This window comes from Cololabis saira, chromosome 15, assembly GCF_033807715.1.
Source record: "Cololabis saira isolate AMF1-May2022 chromosome 15, fColSai1.1, whole genome shotgun sequence".
Classification (NCBI taxonomy): domain Eukaryota; kingdom Metazoa; phylum Chordata; class Actinopteri; order Beloniformes; family Belonidae; genus Cololabis; species Cololabis saira.
Window position 1 is genome coordinate 28,982,489 of NC_084601.1, and position 13,192 is coordinate 28,995,680.

General features: G+C 44.2%; 1 protein-coding gene across 1 annotated transcript in view; it reads right to left on the reverse strand.

Moving 5' to 3' along the window:
• Positions 1-13,192, reverse strand: part of LOC133460824 (fibrocystin-L-like) — a 91,278-nt gene that overhangs the window by 35,494 nt on the left and 42,592 nt on the right. Inside the window, exon 41 of the mRNA XM_061741588.1 lies at positions 1,841-2,015. Coding sequence (XP_061597572.1) covers positions 1,841-2,015 — 175 coding nt within the window. The remainder of the gene's footprint in view (positions 1-1,840; positions 2,016-13,192) is intronic.

Sequence of the window (13,192 nt, forward strand, 5' to 3'; positions counted from 1 at the left end):
ACAGGCTGTGTGCTGCAAAATGTGCTGCAATTCGGTCCCGAATTTCCCGCGCTGTCCTGCGGATGTGACGTCAAATGACGCTGCATGCACGTTCTCCCCGTTCTCCCGTGCCGGCTTCGCTGTTGGCTGCAGTACCCCCGACGGCCGTTGTGGTGAGGGTGGCGCTAGAGAGTATCATTTCTTAAAAGGAGCCTCATGCTCCTTTAACATTTTGGAGGCTTAAAAATGTACGTTTCTTTTAAATGTTACAAGTAGACTAAGATTTTTATTCCTTTTTTATAAAGGGATTCAATCGGCTTGAGTGCTGTGGAACATGCTAATGACCAGCTAGCTAGGCAATAGTCAATGAGTGATAGGATCATTGAATGGAAAAACATTATTGCTGCACTGTCAGTCAATGAGTTCCTTATTAGTCTGAAGTTGAGTCATATTTAACAGAGTTACACACTTTCTTGATGTGCCTCCTGAAGGAGAGCGTCGGGTCCAGGATGACTCCCAGATATCTAAATTCAGTCACCAACTCGAGCTCCTCTCCTCCCAGAAACACACCAGAGTGGTCGATCAAATATTGATCATTTACTCTGAACTTGTGGATTTAAAAGTGGGTCCTTATCCGGACTTTCCCTGCAGCCTCTTCAGGTTCTGGACCTTTTTGGGTCTGTTTTGTTTCCAGGAACTGATCAGCTGATCTGTGACAACAATATGTTATTATTGTTTTTTTTTTATGTCTGGTTTTTCTTGTTTTGTTAGGGTTAGGGGTTAGGGTTAGGGTTGTTTTCTTCTTGTTTTTGTTTCTCTTTTCTGATTGACTGTATGGTCTTTACATTCGATGAATCTCAAAGTGCTTACAGCATTCAAGGCAAGGAAATCAACAAAAAAAGAAAAAAAAGCAGCAGTATCATCACTAAAATGTAAAAAAGTCATAAAAATCAATGGCAAATCATAAATCCTAGGTGGGAAAAGCTTTCCTGAAAAGGTGGGTCCTAAGTCTGCTCTTGAAAGAGTCAGTTGACTGTGGTTCTCTCAGGTGGGCGGGGAGGGCGTTCCACAGTTTAGGGGCAACGGAGCAGAAGGCCCGGTCTCCCATAGTGACCAGTTTAGTCTTGGTGGGTTTGAGGAGGTCGTTCTTGTTTGCTGAACGGGTGCGGGTGGGGGGCTGAGTATGGATCAGCTCCTTGAGTTAAGGGGGTGCGTGGCCATGGACGCATTGGTAGGTTAACAGCGAGATTTTGTATTGTGTCCGGGAGGAGATGGGGAGCCAGTGCAGTGAGTGGAGGATGGGAGTGATGTGGTCGCACTCTCATCAGGATCCTAGCAGCATTGTTCTGAATGTATTGGAGCTTTTGAAGGCTCTTGCTTGGGATCCTAATGAGAAGTGCATTGCAGGAATCGAGCCTGGAGGAGACGAAGGCGTGGACCAGTTTTTCAGCATCTTTCAGGGACAGGATGGGGCGGAGTTTGGCTTTGTTTTTGAGGTGGAAGAAGGATGTTTGACAGAGATGTTTGATGTGGGCCTCATAGTTGAGGTGGGGGTCCATTCTAACGCCCAGGTTGGTGATGACAGATGACAGTGGGATATCCTGGCCAGAAAAGGTGATGCATGTGATGGGGGATGACTTAACCTGGTGTGGGGTGCCGATGAGCATGGCTTCTGTTTTGCTGCTGTTTAGTTGTAGAAAGTGCTGTTTCATCCACGCCTTGATCTCCTCTTTGACTTTGATCAAAGAAAAACTTTGCCACAGTTATGTTTGCGGCCGCGGATGACGGCTCAGTGAAAGGAAGGCTGTAAGCCGAGCGTGTGATTGTGAGGCAGCGGTCCGTGGTCTGGGCGTGTCTCTACCTGAAACCCGAGCCGGCGATGGTGAGCCGGGTGCCGCCGGCGGTGCCGCCTCTCCGCGGAGACACCTGGCGGATCACCGGGGTCAGATCAGACCTGTAGGCGAAGCCGTCGGACAGGCTGGCGGCCTCCAGGGGGTTGATGACGGAGACCTGGCAGCTCAGCTGGGACTGAGAGCCTGGAGAGACGAATACACACACACACACACACACACACACACACACACACACACACACACACACACACGCACACGCACACGCACACACACACGCACACGCACACGCGCACACACACACACACACACACACGCACACACACACACACATCAAAACAACAAAAGGGGAAAAGGCGTGATCAGAGATGACAGCTCTTATCAGGCGCGTCATCGTCTCAAAACTCACAATTACCAAGTAACTCATCACTCTGTCACGTTGTTGTTCACGTTATCTCTGAGGGACAACCTGAACTGAAGTCCTGCCTGTTAACTTCAAAAGAAACCCACGCAGATCTGAGAAGTGAAGCGTTAAAGCTGATTATTACAGCCGAGGAGGAAGCAGACAAGCCGACTCCGGTCCAGAAGTATTCCCGAGTTTTAACTGCGAATGTAGAAACGATAGAGCACCTACGGAAGAATATTAGGGCCATGCAGGAGATGCAGGAGAAAAAATATTTGAGAGGAGGAACATTTTTTTTTATTGTGCACTTCGAGAAAAAAGTCGAAATGTCGAGAAAAATGTTGAAATGTTGAGAATAATGTCAAGAGAACAATTTCAAGAATAAAGTCACAATTTTGTGAATAAAGTCGAAATTTCGCCTTTTTTCTCAAAATTTCAACTTTATTCATGAAATTTTGGCTTTTTTCTCAACATTTCAACTTTTTTTTCAAAATTCTTCTTCAACATTATTCTCGATATTTTGACTTTTTTCTCGAACTACAAAAATATTATTTTTATTTTTCTCCTGCCTGGCCCTAATACTCTTCCGTCATCATACATGATCATTCAAGATATATGGAAGTCTCTCCATGATTTAATATTATCCAGCTCCATCAACATAGATTTCTGCTCTTTTCAAAAACATTCAAGTGGGTGCAATTGTTAAGAATAAAAAAAATAATTTTTAGTGAATAATTTGATCATTCTTATAAAATATTATATTCACAAGTGTCGCTACGCTAAATCCCCCCTTCATGGACTGCTCTTAAAAATGAAATCTCCTTATTTCAACAGTGTCTAAAACACATAAATACTCCTCTTGCAATCGAATTGTATACTCTGATTACAATTGTTAATTTTTCCTGAACCCCTTCTACTTGTCAATGTGATTTTCTTTCCTTTCCTGGGATGACTAATGTCAATTTTCCCATGTCGGTAAATTATGTGTTTTGATTAAAAAAAATGGCTAATTAAACCGTGTGCTGAAAGTGTATTTTCTTTCCTCTTTAAGACGGTGTGTGTTTTAATGAGTGTAATCACGTGACTCCACCCATCCAGTCTGAACGAGAAGGGAAACCCAAGAAAATGACAGGCAGAAGTGGATCTGCTTCAGTAGTATCTGCACACCTCTTTTGATCTGCAGAAAACCTCTTAAGAGTGCTGGGACCAAAATGTCAAGGCAGGCGCTAAAGATTCCCCTGCTACAACTACATCAATCTGAAATCTGCCAAAAGGTGAAGACTTTTAATTTAAGAAGTTTAAGTTAAGAAGTCGGTTTGAGTAAAGTGCTTCCATTTCCAGGGGTAAAAATGTGTTTCTGACACAGTGATGGAAAGTTTAGCCATAGTTTTGGCCACTTGATTAAACCAAAACTGCTGAGAGCAGCAAAACTTAGCCTTGGCACAACTAACTGTCCAGACTGGAAGTTTGCTCAAAAAGAAGATTAACACTGACCTGAAAGATGTTTTTGTTTACTTGAATCGTAAGAATGAATCATCCTTTATGCCTTAAAATTATTATACTTCCCTTGTTTCATCGTCATTCTGCATCGAGACGCCTCATGTAGGTTCTGACCCTTAAATCTACTGAAATCTGGATCATCTCTCAAGTCTTATTCTTGGTAACTTAGACACTCAGTTTCAGTCCAGTTATTCACCTGGTTGGAAAGAACAATATTAAAGAGCATTTAATGGGTTTTTGCCACAAGAGACACAAGTGGCAGAATTGTAAATGAAACCATAAAAATGAATACTTGGATTAAAAGTCTTTGCAGGTAATAACTGAACGCTGGAGTCCAGGAACGTCTCCAGACTCTGGTTCCTCCCACAGATGTTTTTCCAGACCTTCTTTGCAGCCTCCTCCAGTTTCTGCTTGTTTTTGGACCTTTTTGTCTCCAGAAATTGAAAAGCTGTTCTGCTGGGTTTGGATCTGTTAACTGACTTGTTGGTTCGAAAACATCCAAGTTCTTTGACCTCAAAAGTAATCAAATGCTTTTTGTGGTACGTTCATGATCACCATCCGTCTGCTCTGTGAAGCTCTGCCTATCAGGTCAGTTTCAGTGTGACAAGGATTTAGACCTGCAGCCCTGGAGACGTCCGTCAGCATCAGCAGTAAACATCAGCCAGCCAAATATATCCAGAACATAATACCACCTCCACCGTGTTTGCCTCATGACGTGGTCTGCTTTGGATCATGAGACGTTCCCTTCCTCCTCCGGATGTTTCTCTTCTTCTTCTCTCTTGGTTTCATCTAAAGAACCTACCTGCTCCAGAGGATTCTTGACTTCTGCTGATGGTGTGAAATTTTCATGTTGTCTTTTGCTGTCTTCTATTCCTTTTGATGTTGTTTTTTTGAGAAGATATAAAACTATTTTAGCTCTTTTAAATTTGTTGTTTTTTGGGCCCGGTGATGACCTCCTTCACTTCCACTGAGATCTTGGACTTCATATTGGTAGCTCCAGTTTAAACGGTTATATCACCCCCAGACCGATCGTCATTTGTATTTAAGTAACGATGGACAAGACCACATCTGGACAATTAGCTTCTTTTCTGTAAAACATCCAAATACTTTAGAGCTCTTGAAAGTTCCGTGGTATTTTACTTAAGATGACTGTAAGTGGCAGAGTTGGTGGTGGTTGTGTTGTTATTGATCCTGGTGTTGGGGCTAGTGTTGGTGTTGGCCTTGATCTTTGTTCTGGTGTTGTTGGTGCAAGTGTTTGTGATCATGGTGTTGGTGGTGTTGTTGTAAGTGGAATTGATATTGGTGCTAGTGTTGGTGGTGGTGTTGGTGTTGATCTTGGTTTTGGTGTGCTAGTGTTGTTCTTGGTGTTTGTGCTAGTGTTGGTGATCTCGGTGTTGGTGTTGTTAGTGGTATTAATCTTGGTGGTGTTGGTGGGGGGTTTGTTGTTTGTGCTATTGTTGTTTTTGGTGTTGCTGATCCGGATGTTGGTGCTAGTGTTGATGGTGTTGGTGCTAGTGTTGGTTATCTTAGTGCTAGTGTGTGGGTTGTTGGTCTTGGTGCTGGTGTAGTTGGTCTTGGTATTGGTGGTGGTGTTAGTGATCTTGGTGGCGGTGGTAGTGCTGTTGGCAGTGGTGTTGTTGTTGGTGGTATTGCTATTGGGGCTAGTGTTGGTGTTATTGGTCTTAGTGTTGTGGATTTTGGTGGTGTTGTTGTTGGTGCTAGTGTTGATGGTGATGTTGGTGGTAGTGTTGGTGCCCATGTTGTTGTTGTTGGTGCTAGTGTCGATGGTGATGTTGGTGCCCATGTTGTTGGTCTTGGTGTTGGTGCTAGTGTTGTTGATTTTGGTATTGGTATTGGTGGCGCTGTTGATGCTAGTGTTGGTGGTGGTGTGGTTAATCTTGGTGCTAGTGTTGGTTTTGTTTGTTGTTTTGTCTTGGTGCCGGTGTTTTCAGTCTTGGTATTGGTGATCTTGGTGTTGCTGCTAGTAATGGTGTTGGTGCAAATGTTGGTTATCTTGGTGTTGGTATTGTTAATGATATTGATCTTGGTGGGGGATTTGAGGATTGTGCTTTTGTTGGTGTTGTTGTTGAACCTGATGTTGGTGCTAGTGTTGGTGATCTTGGTTATGGTGCTAGTGTTGGTGTTGGCGCAAGTGTTGGTTATCTTGGTGTTGGTGTTGTTAGTGGTATTGATCTTGGTGGTGTTGGTGGGGGGTTTGTTGTTTGTGCTATTCTTGTTTTTGGTGTTGTTGATCTTGATGTTGATACTAGTGTTTGTGTTGTTGGCCTTGGTGTTGGTTCTGGTGTTTGTGTTGTTGGCCTTGGTGTTGGTTCTGGTGTTGGTGTTATTGGTCTTAGTGTTGTGGATTTTGGTGTTGTTGTTGTTGGTGCTAGTGTTGTTAGTGGTATTGATGTTGGTGGTGTTGGTGGGGGGGTTTGTTGTTTGTGCTATTGTTGTTGTTTGTGTTGTCGTTGATCCTGGTGTTGGTGCTAGTGTCGGTGTTGTGCTTGGTTTTGGTGTTGGTGATCTTGGTGTTGGTGTTAGTTTTGGTGTTGATCTTGGTTTTGGTGTTGGTGCTAGTGTTGTTCTTGGTGTTTGTGCTAGTGTTGGTGATCTTGGTGTTGGTGTTGTTAGTGGTATTAATCTTGGTGGTGTTGGTGGGGGGTTTGTTGTTTGTGCTATTGCTGTTTTTGGTGTTGCTGATCCTGATGTTGGTGCTAGTGTTGATGGTGTTGGTGCTAGTGTTGGTTATCTTAGTGCTAGTGTGTGGGTTGTTGGTCTTGGTGCTGGTGTAGTTGGTCTTGGTATTGGTGGTGGTGTTAGTGATCTTGGTGGCTGTGGTAGTGCTGTTGGCAGTGGTGTTGTTGTTGGTGGTATTGCTATTGGGGCTAGTGTTGGTGTTATTGGTCTTAGTGTTGTGGATTTTGGTGGTGTTGTTGTTGGTGCTAGTGTTGATGGTGATGTTGGTGGTAGTGTTGGTGCCCATGTTGTTGTTGTTGGTGCTAGTGTCGATGGTGATGTTGGTGCCCATGTTGTTGGTCTTGGTGTTGGTGCTAGTGTTGGTGATTTTGGTATTGGTATTGGTGGCGCTGTTGATGCTAGTGTTGGTGGTGGTGTGGTTAATCTTGGTGCTAGTGTTGGTTTTGTTGGTCTTGGTGCCGGTGTTTTCAGTCTTGGTATTGGTGATCTTGGTGTTGCTGCTAGTAATGGTGTTGGTGCAAATGTTGGTTATCTTGGTGTTGGTATTGTTAATGATATTGATCTTGGTGGGGGATTTGAGGATTGTGCTTTTGTTGGTGTTGTTGTTGAACCTGATGTTGGTGCTAGTGTTGGTGATCTTGGTTATGATGCTAGTGTTGGTGTTGGCGCAAGGGTTGGTTATCTTGGTTTTGGTGTTGTTAGTGGTATTGATCTTGGTGGTGTTGGTGGGGGGTTTGTTGTTTGTGCTATTCTTGTTTTTGGTGTTGTTGATCTTGATGTTGATACTAGTGTTTGTGTTGTTGGCCTTGGTGTTGGTTCTGGTGTTGGTGTTATTGGTCTTAGTGTTGTGGATTTTGGTGTTGTTGTTGTTGGTGGTAATGTTGTTAGTGGTATTGATCTTGGTGGTGTCGGTGGGGGGGGTTTGTTGTTTGTGCTATTGTTGTTGTTTGTGTTGCTGATCCGGATGTTGGTGCTAGTGTTGATGGTGTTGGTGCTAGTGTTGGTTATCTTAGTGCTAGTGTGTGGGTTGTTGGTCTTGGTGCTGGTGTAGTTGGTCTTGGTATTGGTGGTGGTGTTAGTGATCTTGGTGGCGGTGGTAGTGCTGTTGGCAGTGGTGTTGTTGTTGGTGGTATTGCTATTGGGGCTAGTGTTGGTGTTATTGGTCTTAGTGTTGTGGATTTTGGTGGTGTTGTTGTTGGTGCTAGTGTTGATGGTGATGTTGGTGGTAGTGTTGGTGCCCATGTTGTTGTTGTTGGTGCTAGTGTCGATGGTGATGTTGGTGCCCATGTTGTTGGTCTTGGTGTTGGTGCTAGTGTTGTTGATTTTGGTATTGGTATTGGTGGCGCTGTTGATGCTAGTGTTGGTGGTGGTGTGGTTAATCTTGGTGCTAGTGTTGGTTTTGTTTGTTGTTTTGTCTTGGTGCCGGTGTTTTCAGTCTTGGTATTGGTGATCTTGGTGTTGCTGCTAGTAATGGTGTTGGTGCAAATGTTGGTTATCTTGGTGTTGGTATTGTTAATGATATTGATCTTGGTGGGGGATTTGAGGATTGTGCTTTTGTTGGTGTTGTTGTTGAACCTGATGTTGGTGCTAGTGTTGGTGATCTTGGTTATGGTGCTAGTGTTGGTGTTGGCGCAAGTGTTGGTTATCTTGGTGTTGGTGTTGTTAGTGGTATTGATCTTGGTGGTGTTGGTGGGGGGTTTGTTGTTTGTGCTATTCTTGTTTTTGGTGTTGTTGATCTTGATGTTGATACTAGTGTTTGTGTTGTTGGCCTTGGTGTTGGTTCTGGTGTTTGTGTTGTTGGCCTTGGTGTTGGTTCTGGTGTTGGTGTTATTGGTCTTAGTGTTGTGGATTTTGGTGTTGTTGTTGTTGGTGCTAGTGTTGTTAGTGGTATTGATGTTGGTGGTGTTGGTGGGGGGGTTTGTTGTTTGTGCTATTGTTGTTGTTTGTGTTGTCGTTGATCCTGGTGTTGGTGCTAGTGTCGGTGTTGTGCTTGGTTTTGGTGTTGGTGATCTTGGTGTTGGTGTTAGTTTTGGTGTTGATCTTGGTTTTGGTGTTGGTGCTAGTGTTGTTCTTGGTGTTTGTGCTAGTGTTGGTGATCTTGGTGTTGGTGTTGTTAGTGGTATTAATCTTGGTGGTGTTGGTGGGGGGTTTGTTGTTTGTGCTATTGCTGTTTTTGGTGTTGCTGATCCTGATGTTGGTGCTAGTGTTGATGGTGTTGGTGCTAGTGTTGGTTATCTTAGTGCTAGTGTGTGGGTTGTTGGTCTTGGTGCTGGTGTAGTTGGTCTTGGTATTGGTGGTGGTGTTAGTGATCTTGGTGGCTGTGGTAGTGCTGTTGGCAGTGGTGTTGTTGTTGGTGGTATTGCTATTGGGGCTAGTGTTGGTGTTATTGGTCTTAGTGTTGTGGATTTTGGTGGTGTTGTTGTTGGTGCTAGTGTTGATGGTGATGTTGGTGGTAGTGTTGGTGCCCATGTTGTTGTTGTTGGTGCTAGTGTCGATGGTGATGTTGGTGCCCATGTTGTTGGTCTTGGTGTTGGTGCTAGTGTTGGTGATTTTGGTATTGGTATTGGTGGCGCTGTTGATGCTAGTGTTGGTGGTGGTGTGGTTAATCTTGGTGCTAGTGTTGGTTTTGTTGGTCTTGGTGCCGGTGTTTTCAGTCTTGGTATTGGTGATCTTGGTGTTGCTGCTAGTAATGGTGTTGGTGCAAATGTTGGTTATCTTGGTGTTGGTATTGTTAATGATATTGATCTTGGTGGGGGATTTGAGGATTGTGCTTTTGTTGGTGTTGTTGTTGAACCTGATGTTGGTGCTAGTGTTGGTGATCTTGGTTATGATGCTAGTGTTGGTGTTGGCGCAAGGGTTGGTTATCTTGGTTTTGGTGTTGTTAGTGGTATTGATCTTGGTGGTGTTGGTGGGGGGTTTGTTGTTTGTGCTATTCTTGTTTTTGGTGTTGTTGATCTTGATGTTGATACTAGTGTTTGTGTTGTTGGCCTTGGTGTTGGTTCTGGTGTTGGTGTTATTGGTCTTAGTGTTGTGGATTTTGGTGTTGTTGTTGTTGGTGGTAATGTTGTTAGTGGTATTGATCTTGGTGGTGTCGGTGGGGGGGGTTTGTTGTTTGTGCTATTGTTGTTGTTTGTGTTGTTGATCCTGGTTTTGGTGCTAGTGTTGGTGTTGTTCTTGGTTTTGGTTTTGGTGATCTTGGTGTTAGTTTTGGTGTTGATCTTGGTTTTGGTGTTGGTGCTAGCGTCTGTGTTGATCTTGGTTTTGGTGTTGGTGCTAGTGTTGTTGTTCTTGGTCTTGGTGCTAGTGTTGGTTATTTTGGTGTTGGTGTTGTTAGTGGTATTGATCTTGGTGGTGTTGGTGGGGGGCTTGTTGTTTGTGCTATTGCTGTTGTTGGTGTTGTTGTTGATCCTGGTATTGGTACTAGTGTTGTTGGCTTTGGTATTAGTTCTGGTGTTGTTGCAATTGGTATTGATCTTGGTGCTAGTGTTGGTGGTGTTGGTGATCTTGGTCTTGGTGTTATTGGTCTTATTGTTGTGGATTTTGGTGTTGTTGTTGGTGGTTCTAGTGTTAATGGTGCTGTTGTTGGTGTTGGTGATCCTGGTGTTGGTGCTAGTGTTGGTGTTTTTGATCTTGGTGGCGGTGGCAGTGCTGTTGGTAGTGGTGTTGTTAGGGCTATTAGTGGGGGTTTTGATGTTAGTGCTAGTGTTGTTATTGGTGGTGTGGTTGATTTTTGTGTCGGTGCTAGCATTGGTGATCTTGTTGTTGGTGCTTGTGTTGTCGGTCTTGGTGTTGGTGGTGTTGTTAATCTTGGTGGTAGTGTTGGTTTCGTTGGTCTAGGTGCCGGTGCTTTTGGTCCTGGAATTGGTGAGCTTGGTGTTGGTGCTAGTGTTGTTGTTCTTGGTCTTGGTGCTAGTGTTGGTTATCTTGGTGTTGGTGTTGTTAGTGGTATTAATCTTGGTGATGTTGGTGGGGGCTTGTTGTTTGTGCTATTGTTGTTGTTGGTGTTGGTGTTGATCCTTATATTGGTGCTAGTGTTGTTGGCTTTGGTGTTAGTTCTGGTGCAATTGGTATTGATCTTGGTGCTATTGTTGGTGGTGTTGGTGATCTTGGTCTTGGTGTTATTGGTCTTATTGTTGTGGATTTTGGTGTTGTTGTTGTTGTTGGTGCTAGTGTTAATGGTGCTGTTGGTGATCTTGGTGATGTTGGTATGTTGTTGGTGCTAGTGTTGGTGATCCTGGTGTTGGTGCAAGTGTTGGTTTTGTAGGTATTGGTCCTGGTGTTGTTGGTCTTGGTGTTGGTGCTAGTGTTGGTGTTAGTGATCTTGGTGGCGCTGGTAGTGCTGTTGGTAGTGGTGTTGTTAGTGGTATTAGTGGGGGTTTTGTTGTTAGTGCTAGTGTTGGTGATCCTGGTGTTGGTGCAAGTGTTGATGTTGTAGGTATTGGTCCTGGTGTTTTTGGTCTTGGTGTTGGTGCTAGTGTTCATGTTACTGATATTGGTGGTGGTGGTGGTGGTGGTAGTGCTGTTGGTAGTGGTGTTGTTAGTGGTATTAGTGGGGGTTTTGTTGTTAGTGCTAGTGTTGTTGTTGGTGGTGTGGTTGATTTTCGTGTCGGTACTAGCATTGGTGATCTTGTTGTTGGTGCTTGTGTTGTTGATCTTGGTGTTGGTGGTAGTGTTGTTAATCTTGGTGGTAGTGTTGGTTTTGTTGGTCTAGGTGCCGATGTTTTTGGTCCTGGAATTGGTGAGCTTGGTGTTGGTGCTAGTGTTGTTGTTTGTGGTAGTGTTATTTATCCTGGTGTTCGTGCTAGTGTTGGTGTTGTAGGTGTTGGTGCTGGTGGTAGTGATCTTGATGTTTGTGATCTTGGTGTTGTTGGTCTTTTTATTGGTGGTGGTCTTGGTGGTCTTGGTGTTGGTGCTTGTGTTGGTGGTCTTTGTGTTGGTGCTTGTGTTGTTGGTCTTGGTGTTGGTGGTAGTGTTGTTAATCTTGGTGGTAGTGTTGGTTTTGTTGGTCTAGGTGCCGGTGCTTTTGGTCCTGGAATTGGTGAGCTTGGTGTTGGTGCTAGTGTTGTTGTTCTTGGTCTTGGTGCTAGTGTTGGTTATCTTGGTGTTGGTGTTGTTAGTGGTATTAATCTTGGTGATGTTGGTGGGGGGCTTGTTGTTTGTGCTATTGTTGTTGTTGGGGTTGATCCTGATATTGGTGCTAGTGTTGTTGGCTTTGGTGTTAGTTCTGGTGTTGTTGCAATTGGTATTGATCTTGGTGCTAGTGTTGGTGGTGTTGGTGATCTTGGTCTTGGTGTTATTGGTCTTATTGTTGTGGATTTTGGTGTTGTTGTTGTTGGTGCTAGTGTTAATGGTGCTGTTGGTGATCTTGGTGATGTTGGTATTTTGTTGGTGCTAGTGTTGGTGCAAGTGTTGGTTTTGTAGGTATTGGTCCTGGTGGTGTTGGTGTTGGTGTTGGTGCTAGTGTTGGTGTTAGTGATCGTGGTTGCAGTGGTAGTGCTGTTGGTAGTGGTGTTGTTAGTGGTATTAGTGGGGGTTTTGTTGTTAGTGCTAGTGTTGGTAATGTTGATCCTGGTGTTGGTGCAAGTGTTGGTGTTGTAGGTATTGGTCCTGGTGTTGTTGGTCTTGGTGTTGATGCTAGTGTTCGTGTTACTGATCTTGGTGGTGGTGGTAGTGCTGTTGGTAGTGGTGTTGTTAGTGGTATTAGTGGGGGTTTTGTTGTTAGTGCTAGTGTTGTTGTTGGTGGTGTGGTTGATTTTCGTGTCGGTACTAGCATTGGTGATCTTGTTGTTGGTGCTTGCGTTGTTGGACTTGCTGTTGGTGGTGTTGTTAATCTTGGTGGTAGCGTTGGTTTTGTTAGTCTTTGTGTTAGTGCTTGTGTTGTTGGTCTTGGTGTTGGTGGTAGTGTTGTTAATCTTGGTGGTAGTGTTGGTTTTGTAGGTCTAGGTGCCGGTGTTTTTGGTCCTGGAATTGGTGAGCTTGGTGTTGGTGCTAGTGTTGTTGTTGGTGGTAGTGTTATTTATCCTGGTGTTCGTGCTAGTGTTGGTGTTGTAGGTGTTGGTGCTGGTGGTAGTGATCTTGATGTTGGTGATCTTGGTGTTGTTGGTCTTTTTATTGGTGGTGGTGTTGGTGGTCTTGGTGGGGGTGGGGTTTTGTTGTTGGTGTTAGTGTTTTTGTTGGTGTTGTAGGTATTGGTCCTGGTGTTAGTGATCTTGGTGGAGGTGGTAGTGCTGTTGATGGTACATCCTCCAGCCTTCTGTCCCCGACCAAGAGTTTGCCTGCCTGCTGTTGGATCCTTGTCTGCCTGTGGCTGGTTCCTGCTCCACCAAGAAACCCACCGGATCAGCTTCTCCTCTGGGAACTTATCAAGCTCTGGATCCAGTCTCTGCTGCCATTCTCTGACCTGCTATACCCTGCCAAATAAAGACTGTTAAATACACAAACCTGGTTCATTTGTGCTGCGATTGGGTCCAATCCATGCCTGTTGCAGTTGATCTTGGTGTAGATGGCACTTTTGTTTGTGTTGGAAGTTGGTTGTTGATCTTGGTGGTCGTTTTGTTGTTGGTGCTAGTGTTTGTGTTGATCCTGGTGTTGATGCTAGTGTTGATATTGTTGGTCTTGGTGCTGGTGTTGTGGGTCATGGCATTGCTGATCTTGCTGTTGGTACTAGTGTTGTTGTTTTTAATCCTGGTGTTGGTTCGAGTGCCGTTATTGTTGTTGTTGGTGGTGTTGTTGGTACTAGTGTTGTTGTTGTTGTAAATCC